At 45.5% G+C, this 24,083-nt stretch overlaps 1 protein-coding gene and 1 non-coding gene across 2 annotated transcripts in view; one reads left to right on the top strand and one right to left on the bottom strand.

Annotated features, from left to right (window-relative positions):
• The window catches only part of NAA16 (N(alpha)-acetyltransferase 16, NatA auxiliary subunit), a 444,477-nt gene that overhangs the window by 365,447 nt on the left and 54,947 nt on the right, over positions 1–24,083 (top strand). The window contains exon 15 of the mRNA XM_030200546.1: positions 13,370–13,563. Coding sequence (XP_030056406.1) covers positions 13,370–13,563 — 194 coding nt within the window. The remainder of the gene's footprint in view (positions 1–13,369; positions 13,564–24,083) is intronic.
• LOC115469808 lies at positions 18,373–18,502 on the bottom strand. Its single transcript, XR_003942072.1, has one exon. It is a non-coding gene; the product is annotated as a U8 small nucleolar RNA (small nucleolar RNA).

The following is a 24,083-nucleotide window of genomic DNA, read 5'->3' as shown; positions in this document are numbered from 1 at the left end:
AAGGCGGGCCCATTATCTGAACCTATGGCAAGGGGCAGTCCATACCTGGGGATGACATCCCTAAGGAGGGCTCGAGCTACTTCTGTGGCTTTCTCAGTGACTGTAGGATATGCTTCCACCCACCCAGAAAAGGTACAGACCATGACCAAGAGGTATCGGAGCCTACCGCTCCTGGGCATTTCTGTGAAGTCTATAACTAGAGACTCAAAGGGTGTTAGTCCCCTAGACTGAACTCCTGGTGGAATACGGGTCCCTGACGAGCATTATTCTGGGCACAGAGAGTACATCGGGCAGAGGCAGTGGCAACCAGACTATCCAATCCCTCCAGCACCACTACTCGACTGAGTAGGCGGGCTAGTGCTGTTTTCCCTAAGTGTGATAGGTCATGAGCTTGAGACACTACAGGCCAAGCTAGGTGGCGTGGCACCAGAACTCTGGTATCAGGGAGATGTAACCAGCCATCAGGTCTCCTTACTGCACCTTCTTCTTGAGCCCATTTCTCTTCCATTTGGGTATACATAGGCGTCCATTCTTGCAATCGAATCTGGAACAGGGGAGTCACAGTACTTGCTAGGGGTCCTCGAGCAGCTTCCTTGGCCACCCGATCAGCATGGCGGTTCCCTCGGGCCACTGGAGTATCTACCCTTTGGTGTCCCCTGCAATGAATAACAGCTACCTTCTTAGGGGCCCACACAGCCTCTAGCAGCTGAAGTATTTCAGGTCCATACTTAACAGGTTGGCCTGCAGCATTTATGAGTCCCTTTTCCTTATACAAAGCTCCATGAGCGTGTAGAGTTGTGAAGGCATACTTGGAATCAGTATAAATGTTGGTCACTAGTCCTGCTGCTAACTCCAGAGCTTGTATGAGGGCCACAAGTTCTGCTTTCTGGGCTGAAGTTCCTTGGGGCAGGGCTCTTGCTTCTATCACCTTGTCTTCTCTCACCACAGCATAGCCTGCCAATCGCTTGGAGTTCTCCACGTAACTGCTTCCATCTGTGAAATAAATTACATCTGGGTCCCTCCACGGAACATCTTTAAGATCTGGTCGACTGGAGTACACTTCATCCATGGTTTGGATACAATCATGATCCGGAGGTCCCTCAGATGCTGGCAAAAGAGTGGCGGGATTGAATGTAGCCACTGTTTCCAGGTGTATCCGTGGATTCTCACACAAGCTAGCTTGGTACTTAACCATGCGGTTATTTGTAAACCAGTGGTTGCCCTTATACTCCATGAGGGTAAGAACTGCGTGGGGGACTTTAACAACCAGTTCTTGCCCCAAGGTCAGCTTATCAGCTTCCTGGACCAGTAAGGCTGTTGCTGCAATGGCCCTCATGCAGGCTGGCCATCCTTTAGCCACTCCATCCAGCTGTTTAGACAGGTATGCAACAGGCCTCTGCCAGGATCCCATCATCTGGGTCAGCACTCCCAGAGCAACCCCCTGTCGCTCATGGACATACAGTGAGAAAGGTTTCTCCACATCAGGAAGGCCTAACGCAGGGGCTTGGAGTAGGGCTTTCTTTATGGCAATGAAGGATTGTTGAGCAGTAGGTCCCCATTCAAATGGTTCCTTTTCACCCCCCTTTGTGGCTTGGTAAAGGGGTTTCGCCATCAATGCAAAATTTGGAATCCAAATTCTGCAGAATCCGGCTGCTCCCAGAAATTCCCTAACTTCTCTTCTGGACTTGGGTTGGGGAATTGCAGCAACTGCTTGCTTCCTACTGACATCCAGTCTCCGACTTCCCTGGGAAATACAGAAGCCCAGATACTTCACTTCTGACTGACAAAGTTGGGCCTTTGAGCGTGAGACCTTATAGCCTGCATCCAAGAGTAACTCCAGCAATTCTCTGGTAGCCTCAAAACACTCTTCCTGGGTCACTGCTGCAATCAGGAGGTCATCTACATACTGGAGTAAAACTCGCCTGGAAGGCTCAGATTTAAAAGTCTTAAGGTCTTGTCCTAGGGCAGTCCCAAAAATAGTGGGGGAATTCTTGAACCCCTGTGGCAGGCGGGTCCATGTATACTGAAGCTTCCTTCCTGTTACTGGGTTTTCCCATTGAAAAGCAAAAAGCAGTTGACTGGCGGGGGCCACCCGAATACAAAAGAAGGCATCTTTTAGATCTAGTGTCGTGAAATGGGTAGCTCCAGAAGGTATCAATCCTAGCAAGACATATGGATTAGGCACTACAGGGTGTAATGAAATAGTGGATTTGTTAACCACCCGTAAATCTTGGACTGGCCGGTAGTCCTCAGTCCCTGGCTTCTGAACTGGCAATAGTGGCGTATTCCATGGAGACTGACAAGGTCGAATAATTCCATGGGATAACAGACGATTCAGGTGTGCTTGGATCCCTTCCAGAGCCTTTCTGGGAATTGGGTATTGGCGAAGATGGATTGGCCGGGCATTTGGAAGTAAGTCTACATGGACAGGAGGAATATTTCGGGCCAACCCTGGGGGATTATCTTCTGCCCATACCCCTCTGACTTGAAAGCTATCTGCCAGGGGTAGGTCAACTTGGCCATGTGACTGATGCAGCCGCCATTCTTCTTCAAGGGGGCAGCAGAAACTCAATATACCCTTTGGGCTAGATGTCGGGGGCCGAAAGGAGACTGAAGTCTGGCCATCAGAGTCAAAGGAAATTTGGGCCCTAAGCTTGGACAGCAGGTCTCGACCTAACAAAGGGATTGGACAGTCTGGCATATACAGGAATTCATGAGTGACTGTGTGTGAGCCTAATTGGCATCTACGGGTTGTCAGGAAGGGCCTCCGGTTCTGCACCCCCGTGGCTCCCACCACTCGGACAGTTTTTCCAGACACAGGCGCTAATCGCTCCGTCACAACAGAATGTTCAGCTCCTGTATCAATCATGAATGGAATTGAGCGGCTCCCTATAATTAACTTGACCATAGGTTCCTGGGAGCCCAGTTTGTAGGAACCCGGTCTGTCCTATTCGTCCCATTCTGCCATCTCGGCTATCCCGATGATGTCAGATTCAGGAGGCTCATATCTTCCCTCTCGAACTCGGCCTCGGCTTCCTCGATCTCCTGGTCCCCTTCTCAGTCCCTGGCGCCTCTGGGGGCATTCATCTTTCCAGTGCCCTCTTTCCTTACAGTAGGCACACTGATCCCTCTCCAATCTTGGTCTGGGATTCTCCCCCCTTGGCCGGGATTGATTGAAGGAATCTCGGGGCCTGGCTGGTGGTCCGGGGTCCCATTTTGGCTTCCCATTAGCTAGAGGTCGACCTCGATTAAGGGTGGAATTAGTAATGGCTGCCGCTAAAAGGTCGGCCTTCTTCTGCATCTTCCGGTCAGCCTCTCGACGCACCTCCTGATCTCTATTAATGAAAACCTTGGTTGCGATCTCAATTAGCTGGGTGGTATTCATCCCTGCGAATCCCTCTTGACGCTGCAACTTCTTCCGGATATCTGGCATACTCTGGGCCACCAATGCACTATTCACCATTCTCTGGTTTTCTAGGGCTTCAGGATCAAATGGGGTGTATGTTCTGTAGGCTTCAATTAGTCGCTCTAAAAAGGCCCCAGGGGATTCAGTTGCCCCTTGGAGAATTTCAGAGACCTTTGCCAGATTAATGGGCCTCTTTATGCCTTTCCTCATACCTTCCAGCAAGTCCCGGCAATAGCCAGACAACAGTTCATAGTGCTGCCCATTATTTGGATCCCAAACTGGAGCTGCGCGAGGAAACCGAGCTCTAACCCATTCCTCTAGGTTCTGTGTCCCCTCGGGGGCACGCGCTCGCGTGATGGCCTCAGCATTTTGCAAAATCTTCCGCCTCTCCTCAGTTGTGAAGAGGGTCAGGAGAAGTTGTTGACAATCAGTCCAGGTTGGGTTATGGGTGGCCATAATGCTAGCCACTAGGTCCACCACTGCCTGAGGCTTTTCAGTATAAGAGGGGTAATGCGTCTTCCAATTCAGGAGATCGGTGGTTGTGAAGGGTACATACTGATAGGCCTGTGCCTGTATAACCTGACCCTGATTATTAGGATCCGGTCGAGTGGTAGTTACCTGTCGGAGTGGCAGAACTCTCGAGGAGGTGGGAATGGAATCTGAGGTAGAGCTAGGAGCTACCCTCCTATCATGCTCAAAGGTGATTGCAGCAGGTCTAACCCATTCAGGGGAGGTAGGTTGAAACCCTGAGGGATGGGGAGGGGTACTCATAGACTGAGAGGTGGTCACAGGTGAGTCAGTCCATTGAAAGGGATGCCGGGCCCCTAATGAGTGGGGAGGGGTATTAGAAGGAGAGGCTGGGCTGTCAGGAGTTGAGGAGTCAGGGAGTGGAGCCCAAAGCGGGTCTTCGGAGGTTAACAGGGAAGGATGTGGCAGAGGAGGGTAGAGACTGGCTGAAAAGTCCAACCTAGGATGTGGTGGGGTTCGCACAGTGGGGGAGGAACTATCCGGAGAAGCCTGTACTGGAGAAGCTTGGGCTGGGCGGCGTGGATCTCTAGGGGCGGCACGGAACCCCAACAATGGGCCATAAGGTGGTGGCTCAAGATCTGAGGGGTCATCAGAGAGTATGGGTTTCTCAGGCAGGGTAGGGGCGGAAGCCACCGATTGAGTGGTAGGCTTCCTGGGGCTCTTTCCCTCTTCTAGTTTAGATTTTCTAATCTTTCTTTGAGCACGGCCTAACATGAATTTTACTGGGGATCCCATATAAGTTTTCAACCAAGAGGGAGGGTCAGTCACAAGGCTATCCCAGGAATCTATATAAGGGAGTTGTTCAGAATATTCTGGTTCTCCTACAACTATGCTGTAGACCTTCCGGATTACTTCAATATCTAAGTTGCCACTAGGGGGCCACCCCACTCCCATAGATGGCCACTCAACTTCACACAAGGTTCTTAGAGTACTTGAGCTTAAAGTCTGTCCATAGTCATTAATTAAAAATCCTTTTTTAAAATTCTTAAGCATACAGTCTAGGGGAGTATCAATTTGTCTAGACGATTTCCCTCCCATAATGCTTACAGTTACAACACACAAAGAGGGGGGGAATTTTTGAAAGTGCAGTAAGGGGTCCGCACTCTCGAGACACTAGGTAGACAGACAGCAATCGCTTCCTTCCGTTGCTGGCCAATTGAACTCGCGTTAATTGGAAACGCAGCTATAAGAAGTCCGCACTCGTTTAACATTCACGCATCACACATTCTGCACAAAAAATCCCACCCAACAATTTCAGATTTCTCAGATACAGATAAGCTCAAGCGGTTTCGCTTCTAATCTCCACTAGACTAGAAGGTACTAGGGCCTTCGCTGAGAGTTGATCAGGCTCTCCTTCCCCCAATTTTTGAGGGGCTGGTTTACAACTTTCTAGCTAGAATTATAATACAGAATACAAAATACATACCCGGCGAATGTTCTCCAGTCAGTTGGGTGCTGGGATTAATGCAGGATTCAGAATCCCACCGCTGCCACCAAGAATTGTTGCAGGAATTGATGCATGAATTTATGATACTTCAGGAGTCAGACAGCACACACCAGAATGAGAGAGAAATCTTCTTTATTTGCCAGCAAACAAAGTAGAACATCAGCATTAAGTCTCTTCTTCTCTTTCTCAGCTCTCTGTGTCTTTCTCTCAGCTCTCTGTGTCTTTGTCTCAGCTCTCTGTGTCTTTGTGGCTTCTGTCTCAGCTGCTTCTCTTCTTATGCTGTCTTCTCCTTCTTCTGTCTGTTCCTTCTGTCCTTCTCTTTCTTCTGAGCTCCTTCTGACGTATGCTGCTTCTTCTCCCACTTAAATACAGTTCTATCTAGCCTAGCCCCCTTTCTCTCCAATTGGTTAAGGAATAGATTGATTACCTTGCCTCAACCAATCAGCTCCATACAAATATCAGTTACATAGGTTCCAGACATCCTAAACTGACCTGTGACCTGGGGCCCCTTACACCAGACATTTGGGCTCCAGTCTCTTACATGTTATTATGATTGATTTCTCATATTCCTAGTACTAACTGCTAACTAAACTCTGGTATTCATTAAAGGGGTCAAGGGCCAATCTTACTTAATAGCATACATATCAGGTTATTACTTTCAAGACCATTTCTACATTTTACCTATAATTAATCAAGGAGAAGAGAGCTGACTAGTCCTGACCTCTTTCACCTATCAGCTTATACATTGAACCAGCCAGAACTGCAGATAACTTAAAACACATGTTGGCCTCTTCACTGCAGTCCTTGCTTAGAAAGTCAGACAAAGAATTGAACAAATATTCTACATAGAAATTACAGAATAAAACATATTCTAAAATAAGCATCCTTATAAAACATATTCTAAATATCAAGAACTTCTAAATAATATTTCAGCCTATTCCTTAAACTACAATGTGTCATATGTCTGGCTCATGCCTGCTTACAAAACTACAGTATGCCTAACAGTATACAGATGTTGAGCTAGCATTGGCAATCCATCACTCACAAGGGTGAAAGAAATTCCTGTCTCTGACCTTTTTAACCTTTTGCTCGGCAAGCTAGACATTGAGTAATTAACCTGAACCATCTGGCATTCCTTCATTTTAGTTGCAAAACTGAGAATTTAAAATAGTATTTGAGCACCTTTAAACAAAATTAACCCTTAATATGATTTCTTATATATATTATGCCCATGGCTGCCTCACTACAAGATCTCTACACAAAAAAAACTGCATGCTAACAGAACACAGACTCCAGTCACATGCGCAACTTTTCAAGTTCATTAAAAATTTGTTATACTGTTCATGAGAGCTTCTTTTAGAGCAGTTTACAATATAAAAAAGCACAGAAGACCCTCAAATATGAAACAAGGGACCACAGATAAGTAATAGAGATATGAAAGCATAAACTGAACTGGAAACTTAAAGAATCACTCTGCATTTCCTTAGCATCATCAGCAGATGAATCCAGGTGGAGATAGAGAACACTGAAGAGTAAGCAGTGACCCTGGACACCCAGCTCCTTGCTCCTTCAGTATATCTCTATCTCCAGCAGGTGGTGGACAGATCTCTCCAGCTCCTGGATTCTTGGGGGGCTCCTGGGCTGTTTAGCCAGTTGAGCATGGGGGTGGTTGACAGTGCCTTCCTTGAGGACATACTTGTTCCGCAAGTCCCTGTCCTACCCCAGTCTCCCCGGCTCTCTGAAGCCTCCCCTTTCTGGCTGCTTAAAAAAAAAAAAAAAAACCTTTCGTCACAACTGCAGCTCACAGCCAAAAAAAAAAAATAGCCTGGAGCTGTTTTTCTTCCATTCTGTGCTCCTTTGAGACTGTCTCTACTACTACTACTAACTAGCATTTCTAAAGCGCTACTAGGGTTACGCAGCGCTGTACAATTTAAACATAGAAGGACAGTCCCTGCTCAAAGAGCTTACAATCTAAAAGACAAGAAAACAATCTAAAGACAAGTGAACAATCTAGAGGACGAGTGAACAGTTAGTCTGATAGGGTGGATAGATTGGGGTATTTTATATATCTCGAGTGGTTAGGCGCCGAAGGCAGCATTGAAGAGGTGAGCTTTAAGCAGAGATTTGAAGATGGGTAGGGAAGGGGCATGGCGTATGGGTGAAGGAAGAGTCTACTAGGCTGTGGGGAGGGAGGGAGCCTCGTTTGGGCTCCCTGTGAGAGCTACCGCCGCTTCTCTGTTTTCTTCGGCTGCTGGTGAGTGCCTTTGTTTATTTTTAGCTGCAGCGGTGCCGGTGGTCGATATTTTTAGTAATGGTGGCGGAGGTGGTAAAACGGTGCTCCCGCTGTGGCTCTCGCCGTTCCGCAGCGGGAACCTGCATGACGCTGTTCCAACGTGTGCTGCCAGTGATCAAGGGGCCTGTGAAGACGGCGGGTGAGTCTTCCCGCGCTCAGGAGAATGCAGCCCGCATTTTCTGTACCTGAGCCTGAGGCATTTTTACATCCCGCGCTTTTTGATTCCTCTGAGCAGTCCTGTCTTGCTGGTTCTTTGGGCGGGACAGGCACTAGTGTTGGGACAGCTTTGGTTTCCTCATCGGCTCTGGCTGCAGGTCGTCCTATGAACTTGGGTTTCTCTCCGGATTTTTTCCTTCTCCATATTTACTTAAAAAGGATTTGCCTGCTTCGTCTTCCTCTACTCTTCAGCCCTTGTCAGAATGCAAGGAGAACCTTTCTCTCCTGGGCCCTGAGGATGTAGTTGTTAAATGCAGGCCCTTGTCTTCTTTGCCTGAGGGGAGGGTCTGTGGCCCCTGTTTCTCCTCCTCCCTCAGTGTTGATGGGGTCTGGGCTCTCTTCCAGACCTGCTAAGCTTGAAGAATATGAGGATGGGGAGCCTTTTCTTGGGGAACAGGATGATCTCTCTGCTGTAAGAAGTTTTCATCATGAAGAGCTATCTGAGAATATTGCTGAGTCTTTAGCAGCGGTGAATATCTCAGATCCTGAGGATCAGGCTGTTGCTTCTGTTAATGTGAAGATGGCTAGTACGCGGAAGCCATCTAAGTCCTTTCCTATGCATGAGTCCATCCAGGAATTAATTACAGTGCAGTGGATGGACCCTGAAGTTTTTTCAAGGTAGCTAGAGCTATGAATCGTCTTTATCCGGTGACTCCAACTACCTTAGACACCTTTTCTTTACCTAAGAGACGCTTTAATGATGGCTGTCACTAAAAAGACCACGTTTCCTGTAGAAGGAGGAGTTGCACTTAAGGACATGCAGGACAGGCGTCTGGAAGCCTTACTCAAGCATTCCTTTGAGGTGGCGGCATTGGCCTTACAAGCTTCCATTTGTAGCTCCTATGCATCTAGAGTTTGTCTTTCTTGGTTTCAGCAGAGCCTAGAGCAAGACCATGAGCAGGATTTGGCTTCGGTATCAGTGGTTGGGACACCTATTGAATCAGCATTCGCCTATCTGGCGGATGCCCTCTATGACTTGGTCAGAGCTTCGGCCAAGCAGATGGCTCTAGCAGTGTCAGCCCGCCGTTTGCTTTGGTTACGCCACTGGTCTGCTGATATGGCTTCCAAACAGCATCTTAAAAGGCTTCCTTTTTGGGGGAAATTGCTTTTCGGTGAAGATCTAAAAAAGATTGTCAAGGATTTAGGAGACTCGAAATCCCAGCATCTGCCAAAAGACAAGCCCAGATCTAGCGTTAAGTCTAGCGCTTCTAGACCTTGCTTTTGAGACGTCCATCGTTATAGACCTGGCTGTGCTTCCTCCTTCTAGCGTTCCAGATTCCAGCAGAAGTCTTCCTTTTGGAATGACAAGCATACGTCAGGAGCTCCAAACAGATCTCAAGCTTCAGGTCGGGCGGGCCAATGATGGGGCGCGGGTCCACTCCTTAGCAGTTCCCGTAGGGGGTCGATTATCCCTCTTTTACGAGACATGGACCAGTGGATCTTAGAACTTTTAAGAGATGGCTACAAGTTAGAATTCGCATTTCCTGTCGCAGACATATTTTTGGAATTTCAGAAGGCACGCTGTCAAAGCTACATTGCAGATGTTGCTGGATCTCGGAGCCATGGTTCCTGTTCATTGGACCGAATGGCGCACCGGCAGTTATTCCATCTACTTTGTGATTCCTCGAAAAGGAGGTTCATTCAGGCCCATTCTCAATCTCTGGAAGGTGAACGAGTGCCTTTCGGTTCGCCATTTTCGCATGGAGACCGTTCATTCGGTCATTGCATTGGTGCAGCTAGGGGAAGTTTCTCACAGCTTTGGATCTAAAAGAGACGTATCTACACATTCCTATTTGGCCCCCTCACCAAAGGTTTCTTCGCTTAGCCGTTTTGGGTCAGCACTTTCAGTTCTGTGCACTTTCCTTTGGCCTAGCCACTGCTCCTTGTACCTTTTCCAAAGTTATGGTAGTAGTGGCAGCCTTCCTCCAAAAGGAGGGGATCAGAGTTCACCCATATCTTGATGATTGGTTGATTCAGGCGGATTCGGAGCAGGCCAGTCTGGCTGCCACCTCTCAAGTCCTGGAGTTCCTTCAGTTACTTGGTTTGGTGATCAACTTTTCCAAGAGCCGTTTAATTCCCTCCCAGTTGTTGGAATATCTGGGGGTTCTCTTCAATACAGCTCAGGGCTGAGTCTTTTTACCAGAAAGCAGAAGAATTAAGCTTTGTGCTCAAGTTCGAGACATGTTGCTTTCTCCCCAGCCTTGAGGCTGGGATTACATGCTGGTCCTGGGATCTATGACAGCTATTCTGGAGGTGGTTCCATGGGCCAAGGCTCACATGCGCCCCCCTGCAATGCACGCTGCTGAGTCATTGGTCCCCTGTTTCTCAGGATTATCACTGTCTTCTGCCATGGCTTCCGATCGCAAGGGACAGCATGACCTGGTGACTCTGCTCAATGAATCTCTTCAGAAGGGAATGCCCTTGGTGGCACCTCACTGGATCATTGTGGTCACGGATGCCAGTCTCTTCAGTTGGGGGGGGGGGGCTCATTGTCTCCACCAGGTGGCTCAAGGTCGGTGGTCTCAGAGTTGAAGTGATCCATCAACCGATTGGAATTGAGGGCAGTGATGCTGGCTCTCCAGACATTTCAGGAGCTGCTGGAAGGTCAAGTGATTAGATTCCTCTCAGACAACACCTCAGTGGTGACTTACATCAATTGCCAAGGAGGCACTCAGAGCGCAGCCTTGGCCTCGGAAGTGACCGGCCTGTTGCAGTGGTCGGAAGCCCATCTTCTCCACCTCTCAGTGGCTCACATTGCCAGTCAGAGCAATGTACAAGTGGACTTTCTCAGCCACCATCTCCTGGATCCAGCAAAGTGGTAGCTAGCAACGGAATCCTTCCTTTTAATTTGCCAGAAGTGAACTCTCCAGTTATGGATCTCATGGCTGTCAAAATGCAAAAGTCCAGAGGTTCTTCAGCAGAAGACGGGAGGTCAACTCTGCGGGTTTAGACGCCCTGCTGCAGCCTTGGCCAGGGGTAGGTCTTCTCTGTCTTCCCACCTTGGCCTCTGATAGGTCTGCTGCTTCGGATCAGACTACATTGGGGCCTGGTCGTGCTTGTAGCCCCGGATTGGCCGCATCTTCCGTGGTATGCAGACTTGGTACAGCTTCTTGTGGAGTCTCCTCTGGAGCTCCAAATCTTTCCCGGGCTGCTCCATCAAGTCCCGGTGCAGTTGGAAGAAGTCTCCCGCTTTGGTCTTATGGCTTGACTCTTGAGAGGGCGCGATTGAGAAAGAAGGGCTATGAGGATTCTGTGATTACCACTTTGCTTCGAGCTCGCAAACACTTCAAGCATATGCCACACCCTGGCATAAGCTGTAGTCATGAAGTGTGTGCTGAACATGCTTGCTTTCCTTTCAAGGCTTCTGTCTTCCAGATGTTAGCCTTTCTGCAGGACGGCCTTCAGCGAGGATTAGCTATTAACTCTCTCCGGGTGCAGGTCACAGCCTTGGCCTGTTTCCTTGGGCTTATTGCCGGTGTTTCTCTGGCTGCTCATCCTGACGTGGCCTGGTTTTTGAAGGGTTCTCTTCACCTTCGTCCTCCTCTTCGTCTTCCTTGTCCATCTTGGAAGTTGAATTTCGTTCTTAGTGCATTACAGGGCCCTCCTTTTGAACCGTTGTGTTCTGCTTCCCTTAAAGATCTTACTGTGAAGACGGTGTTTTTAGTGGCTATTTCCTCTGCACACAGTTTCAGAATTACAGGCCTTGTCGTGTCGAGAGCCTTTCTTGCAGTTCTCAGAATCTGGTGTTTCTTTGAGAACGGTGCCTTCCTTTTTACCCAAAGTTGTGTCTGCCTTTCACTTAAATCAGCCTCTTTTTGTGCCTTCCTTTCGCAGAGCAGATTTTCTGGACAGCCAAGGTGATGATCACACGTTGGCTTAAAGAGGCCATTTTTTCAGCTTACCTGGTGAAGGGCTCCATGCCTCCAGAGGCCTTGCAGGCCCATTCGATTTGGGTCAGGCGACTTCTTGGGCAGAGATGGGAGTTTTTTCCTTGGAGGAGATTTGTAGAGCATCTACCTGGGCTTCTCGCCATTCTTTTGTTAAGCACTACAGGTTTGATGTAGTGGCCAAGGAAGATGCTCACTTTGTGGTGGTGGTGCTCTCTCAGGGAGCGGCGGCTTCCCACCCTACTTACAGATTGCTTTGGTGCATCCCACCAGTTCCTGGATTCATCTGCTGCTGATGCTAAGGAAGGCAAAATTATGTCTTACCTGATAATTTTCTTTCCTTTAGTCGCAGTAGATGAATCCAGGATCCCTACCCTTGTGCTCGCCTTGATTTACAGACCGTTGAAAAGCAGAAGTCTTTGACAGTCATGACACAGTGATCTCTACAGTTTGTTGGATGTTGAGTGCCGTTTCACTCAAGTTTCCGTTAATGTTTGGCAGTTGCCGGTTAGTTGTGAGAAGAGTGTATTTTTTTTCCTGTTAGCTTCTCCTTTCTCTCTGCTTTTGGATGTGACCTATACTGAAGGAGCAAGGAGCTGGGTGTCCAGGGTCACTGCGTACTCTTTATCCACCTACTGGTAGGCGGATACAACACACCAGTTCTGGATTCATCTGCTGCGACTAAAGGAAAGAAAATTATCAGGTAAAACATAATTTTACCATCAGCAATACTAGAGAAATAGAAACTGAAATACAAAATATAAGAGCGATGCACTTCCAAAAGCTGACATTCCAATTAATATATTCAGAATAAAATACATTTCCTACCTTTTGTTGTCTGAATACTTTGTTTTTTTCTAATTCATTTTAGTCCGTGTCTCTCTCCTGCTTTTCTCTTCTTTTTTTCTCTCCCCCCCCTCCCCCCGTCTTTACAGGGTCTCCTGTTTGTCAATTTGGTCATCTCCACTTTTTTCTCCATTTTCCTATTGCTCTACAGTGAGGGTAAGATAATAGCACCATTTCATAGAGCATTTTCCTTAGTATTGTCCATTCACGTTTTCTCAAAGACTAGATTTCTAAATATATTTTATGAAGTAAGTTTATGAAAAAATATTAGCTTTGTTTATCATGCAGGTAAGTTTGTCAAATCAAAGCTCTTCTAGCAGTGTTGGGAAGGTACTTTACATTCATTTTCACCATTGTTTGGTACATTCTTTGTTACTGCTTAGGCTGCAAATTGTGAGCTGCTATCCAGGAATTTGATTTATCAAATGGCACGCTGTGGCTCATTTTCAAATCACATAGACTTACAAAGGTTACATAGGTTAGTCTATGTGCTTTGAAAATGAGCACCTACTTAGATTAAATATTAACACGATTTAAATGGAGTAGGGGAAGGGGGGAGTTGGGGGGGGGGACAAGGAGAGGTAATTGGGGTTAGGTTTGTAAAAATCAACTTTTGTGGATCTGTTTGATTTGTATTTCTTTAATAAAAATTGTTTCAACATAAATATTAACAAAACATATGCTTTTAGGTATTGACTTCAGCAGTGTAGCACTATTTGTGACCCAAATTTTCATGCAATTTGCAGAAAATCTTTCAGCCAAAGAACTGAAGAAAATGCTTAGCAAGCAAAGAAGAGCACAAAAGAAAGCTAAACTTGAAGAAGAACGAAAGCATGCAGAAAGAGAACGGCAACAGAAATATCAAAAGAAAAAGCGCGATGAGGAAGAAGAGGAAGCCAGTGGTCCAAAGGAAGAGTTACTGCCTGAAAAACTGGAGAGGGTAGGACAGTTCTTCATCCTTTCATTTGATTACTTTACATATAGTACAATTTCCTTTTTAATTTTCTTATTTTAAAGATGTATAATTCCACCTCTGCTTGCAGCACAGTCAGGGCCTCTTTTACAAAGCTGCACTACTGATCAGTACTACAAATGAGAGCCTATTCAATTCCTATTGGTTTCCTCTCATTTGCTGCGCTGGAATAGCTAGCGTGGCTTTGTAAAGGAAGCTCTTAATTTTTTCATTTATATTTAAATGCATTTTGCATATTGTTCTTGAAGAATTTTGTTTTACTTCCCGTCATAGAATTTTGGAAAAAAAATATTCTGGGGCAAAACAACACACTGAAAACATTATTGAATGGGACCAAATTTGCCATGAAGGGGGAAAAGCAGTGCAAAGATTTATCAGGTTTGTAAGTAGGCCAGATCATCCCCCCCACCCCCCAAAAAAGGCCCAATACATTTCTGCAGAGAAGCAGTTGTAACTTTTGCGATGTGAAAAGCAGTGTTGTTAACCTGTAACAGTTTTTTTCCCATAGATAGCAGTATAGTAGTAGTATTGTTAAAGTACATTTCTGTGTGATATCTGATGGTGCTGAGATGAAAATGCTCTCCAGAGTTCAGAACCTAAAATTCTCAGCATGCTAGCCCCCCCCCCCCCCCCCCCCCCCCAATATAGCAGTTTGTTCCAAAGCTATAAAAAGAAAAACAATTTTGGGGAGGTGGATGGGATTGTCTGCGCTTGATTTGCACTGTGATGAGGTACATCCAAGGAAGAGTAACACTGAAGAAAGACTGAGCATGGATCACATTGAAATTTAAGGTATCAGGAAGAATGTTTTATCGACTGGTAAGGAAAACAATATGGAATAGCTGTTTTGGATTACAGGGTGTATTGCACTGGAGTGCCTATTCTTTAAGTTTCAACAGTTTTATTTCTGACAAAGCATGCAAACACGAGGAAAAATGATAACCGAAGTGGAGTACGACAGCCAAACAACTGAGACTCAGCAGCAGAAACTAGTCATCAAGATTTTAAACCCCACCCCGCACTCCCCCATAAATCTCTAACATCGGCAACAAACAGGATCTGGAGGAGTGGCCTAGTGGTTAGGGTGGTGGACTTTGGTCCTGGGGAACTGAGGAACTGAGTTCGATTCCCGGCAAAGGCAGCTCCTTGTGACTCTGGGCAAGTCACTTAACCCTCCATTGCCTGCCGCATTGAGCCTGCCATGAGTGGGAAAAGCGCAGGGTACAAATGTAACAAAAAAAAAAAAACAGGATCTGTGAACCCGTACTCTTGTAGCCCCAGCCCCCTAAGAAACAGAGCATGAAATAATCCTCCCCCGTCATATCCGCAGATACAAATCCCCATCCTTGGCAGCAGCTCCCCCCTCCCCAAAACAACTCGGACAATAGTGCCATTCCAGTTAGTTACAAATGACTTGGCAATAAACTATGCCCCCTAGGACTCAATGTATGCAGATAGGCAGTCCACACCAGAAGAAACAATTTCTTCCACTTCACTGATCCTCTGGCCATTCTTGCCTTCCACATGGCCAACTGGTGCACTTGATTTCGCCAATGCCACACCAAAGGGGCTTCCACTGAAGTCCAAGATTGAAGTATACATTTATGGGCAACAAGACTCAGCTTCTGAAACAACAAAACTTAGCTCTTGGTCCCCACCTGATGGGCCCCTTGTATGTCCAAGAGTAACTGTTCTATCGAACCAAGAGCAACCCCACCTAGACCAGAGACCATGTAATGTATCAAAGGACCAAAATTATTGAATCTTAGGACAATCCCAAAAAGAGTGCTCCAAAGTACCAGCAGCCCTGCCACATTTAATACAAAGCAGCGACTGCGCTCTACCCATGTGGAAGAGCTGCACCTGGGAGAAATAAGTGCGGTGAATCACTGTAATATTACATTCCTGAAGCAAGGCCCCGGATACCAAATGAGGAATAGTCTCAATGCCAGTCCGAAGATCCCAAATATTTAAAGCCTTCCTCAGCTTGCCGCTCATCCGTCCTGAAGGCCCAACAGGTCCCATTCCGTCCAACGTAACCAGAGAGCCCTAAGCAGACTAGAGACTGACAATGCTCGCAAGAAAAGCGCCTGAAAGAATGTACCTGTTTTTTAATCATCAGTGAAATCTTTTCCAGAGTTCATTTTATAGAAGTAAAATGAGCCAGTCCAGGTTTTCCAGTTATCCAAATGCTTTTTTTTTATTGTATTTTTCCACACAGAGTTTTGAGGCAAAAAATAATACCCCCAGTATCAAAGCCAAACAAAACCTTAGCTGAAGTATATGCTTCTTAGCAGCAAAATTAAATACGATTCTAGTCAAGAGTCTTCCTTTCTTTTCTACAACTGGGGTTTAAGCTTAACTCCTAAGGCAAAACTCTTATGCCTCATTTGACCAGCAGTCTGATACACAGCGAGCTCCCACCACTCCACGCGGGACAAGGTTTCAATAAATCTTTTCCTTAGAGAAAGAAGGCAGCAGGAGGAATGGACAGCTAACATCCAGGGCTAGAGAATCCTGTTGCCTGCATCTGAGAAGCAGGTCTCGGGCTGATTCCTGGGGGAAAGGTCCCCAAAGGAAAAAAGACAGAGATGGGACAGAAATCAGGACTTAAGCCATGGAAGCTAAGAAACTCCCTTATATGGTGTGAAGCCCCGCCCAGCATATCCCAGGATGCACTGGGCAGGGCTGGGCACCGCCATTTTCGATGTGGCGCAGGAGGGGAGGCCACCTCCCTCCTCCAATGAAGATAGGAGGGTGGGGAACGGCCGCTAAGACCACCAGGTGGGGGGTTGTGGGTGGGGATTGACTCGCAGCCCACTGGGCCACCAAGGTTCTATTTGAGGGGCCGGTAAGGGGGGGCTGGAGACCCATCAGATCTCCCCCCCCCCCCCCGAAATTGTGTCGGGGGGGCAGTGGGACTGGAGGTCTGCTGGACCTCCAGCCCCCCCGTGTCGCTTGACTTGGAGTGTGGGGGTACTTGGGGTCTGGTGGTCCCATGGACCTCCAGCTCCCTGTGTTTGACGGGTCTGGGCTTTTGACAGTCTAGACCTGTCAAACAAGTGCAGGAAGATTGTGCCCAAGCGCATGATCAGGCACAATCCTGCACTTTTACCCTATGATCAGAGAGAATAGCGTGCTTAAATTTGCATGTTATTATCTCTGATCATAGGGACGGTAAAGCCCTGAGCTGTTGCAGCACAATCTGTAGAGCGCCGTTTGGAACAGCGCGGGTCTTTCGATCATCTGCCCATACATCTTCTGTACCTATTGAGTGTTACGATCCTCCCCGTTCCTGAGACCTGTCCAGTTCTGGTCACCGTATCTCAAAAAAGATATAGCGGAATTAGAAAAGGTTCAAAGAAGAGCGACCAAAATGATAAAGGGGAGGGAACTCCTGTGAGGAAAGGCTAAAGAGATTAGGGCTCTTCAGCTGGAAAAGAGACTGCTGAGGGGAGGGGGGGGGGATATGATTGAGGTCTAAGTGGTGTAAAATGGGTGAAAGCAAATAGATTTTTCACTCTTTCAAAAAGCACAAAGACCAGGGGACACTTGATGAAATTACATGTAAATACATTTAAAACAAATAGGAGGAAATATTTTTTTCATTCAAAAGAGTATTTAAGCTCTGGAACTCATTGCTGGAGGGTGTGGTAACAGCGGTTAGCGTATCTAGGTTTGGACAAGTTTCTGGAGGAAAACTCCATAGTCTTCTATTGAGACAGACATGGGGGATGGCACAGCTTTACCTGGGATTGGTAGCATGGAATGAGGCTGCTATTTGGGTATCTGCCAGTTACTTGTGACTACTGTTAGAACTAGGATACTGGGCTAGATGGACCATTGGTCTGACCCAGTATGACTGTTTTTATGTTTTCCTCTGACCCTAGTGTTTCAAACCTGTCTTACAGCCCCCTTGGAGATAATCCTGTAGTGAGAAGGCAATGGAGATACAAGGACATGGGATCTATCACAAAGGTCAGCAAGGTTGGCATAATGAACTCTGAGTGAATAGCTCAAACATGCTCTCTGTTGAGCTGAGTTCTGGGCTGCTGGAAAAATAAATTTGAATTTATTTCAAATCTTTTTGAGATGCTTTGAAGCTTGTCACAGAATTCTAACATAATCATCCATCATCAATATTATGCTTCATGGTGACATCCATTACATACAAATCCTTTAAATTTTCCCTTATTTTACTGCCCTCCCTTATATTCCTACATACGCACCCTGTCATCTCCAGCCAGCAACCACCACCTCCCCTTCTACAACTCTTCCATTTGGAAGATTTTATTTTAATAGTGTTTAAGAATATGTCTATAAAGGAGAATGGAAAGTTAAGAAGAAACTGCAAGATCTGAATAAGAGCAATTCTTTTCCTCAGGCGAGTTGACTCATGTCTGTATAGTGAGACACCAGTTTTCCAGATAGATAAACACTAGAAGCTCTTGCTCAGGGATAAACGTAGCTCTTCATGCTGAGACGTGGATGAGGTACTTGTATCAGTTTCCCTTAGATGTAGAGTACAGGCACGATCCCATACAGTGAATAGAAGAGTAGGAAATGGGGATTTGAGATTTTCTACTGAGAGTCTGCTGAGGTATGGCAAAAATCCCTCTATGCCATCTTTCCATTCTTCTATTATTATTTTAAAACTCATACTAGAATGTTGGTTACTTAGTTGTATTGTGAAAGAAAGTGGATTCCTTCTTCCAAAAAGCCGATATGGTAGAAAAGAGTAGGTAGTGAATGAGTTTGGAAAGATGGTGTGTGAAAATCAGACCAGAGATCCTAGAGTGTTGCTTAATCCAAAGATGGGGAGACAAATCACACAGTTAACCCGCTCCATTCATCACACTCTGCTTCTTCTGGAGGAGGAACAGATAAAGATATACTTCTCTCGGGATTTGATGATTGAAATGGAATGTTTTTTTTGGGAATAAGGAGGTAAATAATACATCCACTGTAGTCTTCTTCATAGTAAGGCAATGTAACAGACTTGTGTAGCTTGAATCCTCCAAGGACTTGGTAGGGTGGCATGTTGACAGCACCAGAGACTTGGAGAGTACTGATTCTATGAGCTGACTAGCTCCTTCTTAGGTTAGCTGAAAGAAAAGGTTGTGGTTGCCCTGGAGGGGGAAAAAAAACAACTTCATTCATATTAATGTTGTTTAAGGCAATGCTCCTAGAATAGCATGTAGGAGGCAAGGTAGATGATAATGATCCTTTGCCCTATGTGCAGTTGTTTTAGCTTAAATATTGTTTTATTTTTTTAAGCTTATTTTCACCTGGAATAGATATTAGGATAGATGAGATCTAGGCAGATATGATATGATTGCGTTTTGTTGGATTAGAATATTCAGATCAGGGGTTGAAGGCATTTTCTTTGCTAGAGACAAGAATGGGCATCATAGTCATCAGCCATAGGAATGGTGAAGAATGAGCATCATAGTCATCAGCCATAGAAATAACGAAGACAACTCCACAAAAGAAAATGTTTCCTTTTTATTTAATTATATATTTTAATGCATTTTAAATGTAACTACATCCAAAATACTTGAATGAAAACAAAATCAAAGAATTGGTGGAGGGGGCAGCATTGTATGTTAAGGAGGGCCTTGAATCAAATAGATTAAAAATTCTGCAGGAAACAAAACACATCTTGGAATCCATATGGATTGAAATTCCATGTGTAAAGGGGAAAAGGATAGTGATAGGAATGTACTACCATCCGCCTGGCCAGGATGAACAGACGGATGTACAAATGTTGAAGGAAAATAGGGACACTAACAAACTGGGCAACACAATAATAATGGGTTATTTCAATTACCCTGATATTGACTAGTTAAATGTAACATCTGGGCATGCTAGGGAGGTAAAATTCCTTGTCAAAATCAAGGACTGGTTTATGGAGCAGCTGGTATAAGAGCCGACAAGAGAAGGAAAAATTCTAGACCTAGTCCTTAGTGGAGCGCATGATCTGGTTCGGCAAGTAATGGTGCTGGGGCCGCTTGATAACAGTGATCATAATATGATCAGATTTGATACTAGCTTTGGAGTAAGTATATGCAGGAAATCCAATACATTGGTGTTTAACTTTCAAAAAGGAGACTATGATAAAATGAGAAGAAAGGTAAAAAAACTTAGGAGGACCGGCTGCGAGGGTCAAAAATTTACATCAGGCATAGATGCTGTTCAAAAAGGAGACTATGATAAAATGAGAAGAACGGTAAAAAAAACTTAGGAGGACCAGCTGCGAGGGTCAAAAATTTGCATCAGGCATAGATGCTGTTCAAAAAGGAGACTATGATAAAATGAGAAGAACGGTAAAAAAAACTTAGGAGGACCAGCTGCGAGGGTCAAAAATTTGCATCAGGCATAGATGCTGTTCAAAAATACCATCCTGGAAGCCCAGGTCAAATATATTTGTGTATTTAAAAAGGAGGATGGAAGACCAAACAACAGCTGGCATGGATGGTTAAAAAGTGAGGTAAAGGAAGCTATCAGAACTAAAAGAAATTCCTTCAGAAAATGAAAGAAGCAACTGACTGAAAGTAATAAACAACATAAGGAATGTCAAGTCAAACGCAACGCGTTGATAAGGAAGGCAAAGAGGGACTTTGGAAAAAAAAGATTGCGTTGAAGGCAAAAACACATAGTAAAAATTATTTTTAGGTATATTAAAAGCAGTTGGACCGCTAGATGACCGATGGGTAAAAGGGGTAATCAGAGAAGACAAAGCCATAGCGGAGAGATTAAATGAATTCTTTGCTTCGGTCTTCACCGAGGAAGATTTGGGAGAGATACTGGTGCCAGAAATGGTATTACTACTACTACTACTTAACATTTCTAGAGCGCTACTAGGGTTACGCAGCGCTGTCAAAACTGATGAGTCAGAGAAACTAAATGAAATCTCTATAAACCTGGAGCATGTAATGGGGCAATTTGTTAAATTGAAGAGTAGCAAATCTCCTAGACCGGATGGTATTCATTCCAGAGTACTGAGAGAATTGAAGAATGAACTAACTTGTGGAACTATTGTTAGTAATATGTAATTTATCTTTAAAATCGAGCATGGTACCGGAAGACTGGAGGGTGGCCAATGTAATGCCGATTTTTTAAAAAGGGTTCCAGAGGAGATCCAGGAAATTATAGACCAGTGAGCCTGACGTCTGTGCCAGGCAAAATGGTAGAGACTATTATAAAGAACAAAATTACAGAGCATATTCAAAAGCATGGATTAATGAGACAAAGTCAACATGGATTTAGTGAAAGGAAATCTTGCCTCACCAATCTGTTACACTTCTTTGAAGGGGTGAACAAACATGTGGATGAAGGTGAGCCAGTTGATATTGTGTATCTGGATTTTCAAAAGGCGTTTGACAAAGTACCTCATGAAAGACTCCAGAGGAAATTGGAGAATAATGGGATAGGAGGTAGTAGCCTATTGTGGATTTAAAACTGGTTAAAAGATAGAAAACAGAGAGTAGGGTTAAATGGTCAGTATTCTCAATGGAGAAGGGTAGATGGTGGGGTTTCCCAGGCGTCAGTGCTGGGACCGCTCCTTTTTAACATATTTATAAGTGACCTAGAGGTGGGAGTAACTAGTGAGGTAATTAAATTTGCTGACGACACAAAGTTATTCAAAGTTTTAGTTGCAAGAGGATTGTGAAAAACCACAAGAGGACCTTACAAGACTGGGAGACTGGGCCTCTGAATGGCAGATGACGTTTAATGTGTGCAAGTGCAAAGTGATACATGTGGGAAAGAGGAACCCAAATTATAGCTACGTAATACAAGGTTCCACGTTGGGAGTCACTGACCAAGAAAGGGATCTAGGTGTCGTCATTGATGATACGTTGAGACCTTCTGCTCAGTGTGCTTCAGTGGCTAAGCAAATAGAACGTTAGGTATTATTAGGAAAGGAATGGAAAACAAAAATGAGGATGTTATAATGCCTTTGTATCGCTCCATGGTGCGACTGCACCTCGAATATTGTGTTCAAGTCTGGTCACCGCATCTCAAAAAAGATATAGTGGAATTAGAAAGGATACAGAGAAGGGCAATGAAAATGATAAAGGGGATGAGATGACTTCCTTTTGAGGAAAGGCTAAAGCGGCTAGGGCTTTTCAGCTTGGAGAAAAGATGGCTAAGGGGAGATATGATAGGGGTCTATAAAATGAGTGGAGTAGAACGGGTAGACTTGAAGCATCTGTTTACTCTTACCAAAAATACTAGGACTAGGGGGCATTTAATGAAGCTATAAAGTAGTAAATTGAAAACAAATCGGAGAAAATGTTCCTTCACTCAACGAGTAATTAAACTCTGGAATTCGTTGCCAGAGAATGTGGTAAAGTCAGTTAGCTTAGCAGGGTTAAAAAAGGTTTGGACGGCTTCCTAAAGAAAAAGTCCATAGACCATTATTAAAATGGACTTGGGAAAAATCCACTGCTTCTTTCTAGGATAAGCATCATATGATGTTTTGTACTTTTTTTTTTTTATCTTGCCAGGTATTTGTGACCTGGATTGGCCACTGTTGGAAACAGGATGCTGGGCTTTGATGGTCCTTTGGTCTGTCCCAGTATGGCAATATTTATGTACTTATGAGAGCAAAAAGCAAATTACAAATCTTTATTCCACAAAATACTAGTCCAAGAAAGGAAATAAACTCTAAAGAGTCTTGATGTCTTAGAAGTGAGTTAAGGAGGGAACAGCAGATGGTTAAGAAGAAACTCACAGCAATTCCTCTCTACTGTCTAAATTTCCCTAGCAAATAAAATGTCTTTGAGCTCTTTTGTGGAAAAAACAAACAAAAAAAATCATACCAGTGCACAAAATAACAACAAGGAAATTTAAAAAAGAATGTACCATCCAGAGAGAGAGAGAGAGAGAGAGACTCAGCTTCAAAGCCAGAAAATCCTTCCTTCTGGCTTGTTATAAGAACACTAGTAAAAAAGGCCCGTTTCCGAAACCAATGAAACGGGCGCTAGCATGTGGTTTTTTTTGTATGTGTATGTGTAACAGAGTTATTTTGTGTGTGTATGTGTGTGTGTGTGTGTGTGTGTGTGTGTGAGTGTGTGAGGGTGCAGTGTGTGTGCAGGTTGTTGATGTGTGTCTTTTTTTGTTTTGTTTTGTTTTTTGCTTGGGGGTTGGGGGATATGCTGGCAAAGTGGGTTGGATTGGTGTGTAGCTTTGAGGGTGTGTTTCTGTTGTATTGTGTGTGTGTGGTTTTGTCTGTCAAGGAGGTTTGTGGAGGGGGGTCTTTCTGTTGGTGAAATGTAAATGTGGTTGTAGGGGGTCAGCCTTTGTTGAGTGTTGTTTTTTTTTTTCCATGTTTTTTTTTTGTGTTGTGCTGAGGCAGCAGTGTTGTTTTAGATGGGCGGAAGGTAGAGGAGCACGTTCTTTGTCGGTATTTTTTGGCCGTTTCAGGGCTGCTGTAGGGGAATGCTGGAAGAGAAATGTGCTGTTGGAAGCAGCGCCATCTTTTTCCATTGGGCTGGGGTTCTGGGCATCCTGGAGGTGGGTGACGGCTTGCCTGAGGACGGGGATGGTTGTTTTAAGTTGGCGGAAGGGAGAAGAGCACGATCTCGGGCCATCGGGGGGTGATACGGTATGTTTGGTACATTTCAGGCCGGCTTCAGGGGAATGCTGGAACATTTATGCGCTGCAGGAATCAGCGCCGTCTTTTTCTGGGTGCTCGGGGAATCCCCGAGGTGGGAGACAGCTTGCCTGAGGCTGGGGATGGTTGGGCACGTCCTTGGCCGCTTCGGCAAAAGGGGAAGAGGAAGGGGGTGGGGAGTTACCTGCAGCCGCCTGAGAAACCATGTATTCTTTGTTTTGTATAGTTTGCATTTCTGTTGAAGAAAGAGTGGATGCCTTTCGAATGATGGAGGTGGTGCGTCGGTGTGCGGTTGTTTCGTTAGTTTGGCAGCCAGTCTCCAGCGATTCCTAGGCAGGGAAGGAGTACTCCTCCCCCTTCCTTGGTCGCTGTTTGCTGCTGGCTGGGTCGCGGGTAATCCTTCCAGCTGGGCCGCAGCTTGTCCTGTTCGCCCACGTCCCAGATGGTGACGGGCACGTTGTTTTCCGGCTCCTCTGACTCCATGTCAAGCGATCCCAAATATAGTCTGTAGGCATTTAAAAATTCCCCCCCCCCCCCACCTCCCCTGGTCTATTTTTGCACATACCCACAGCAGGAATATTCTTCTCTCATTCCAGCGGTGGTTCTGTGCTCTCCGTGCTGCACAGATAATGAGCCATTCTGCTGGGGAATGCTCCTCCCTTATTGTCACTTAGTTTCCTCTGATTGGTCTGTCTTACGTTGCCTAGTGTTGCCTGGGAACGGTGTTGTGATGGTCCTTTGTGTTTCAGAATGTTGAGGGTGTTTTTTCTGATTGGTCCGTCATGCGAGGGCGGGGCAGAGAGACATGGTCAGTTTTGTGGCTTCACCACCATGAATCCATGAACCCTTCAGTGAGTGACTGAGTGAC

This window comes from Microcaecilia unicolor, chromosome 4 (genome assembly GCF_901765095.1).
Source record: "Microcaecilia unicolor chromosome 4, aMicUni1.1, whole genome shotgun sequence".
In the NCBI taxonomy this organism is placed as follows: Eukaryota; Metazoa; Chordata; class Amphibia; order Gymnophiona; family Siphonopidae; genus Microcaecilia; species Microcaecilia unicolor.
Note: the sequence above shows the minus strand (reverse complement) of the source record. Positions and strands in the feature narration are given on the sequence as shown.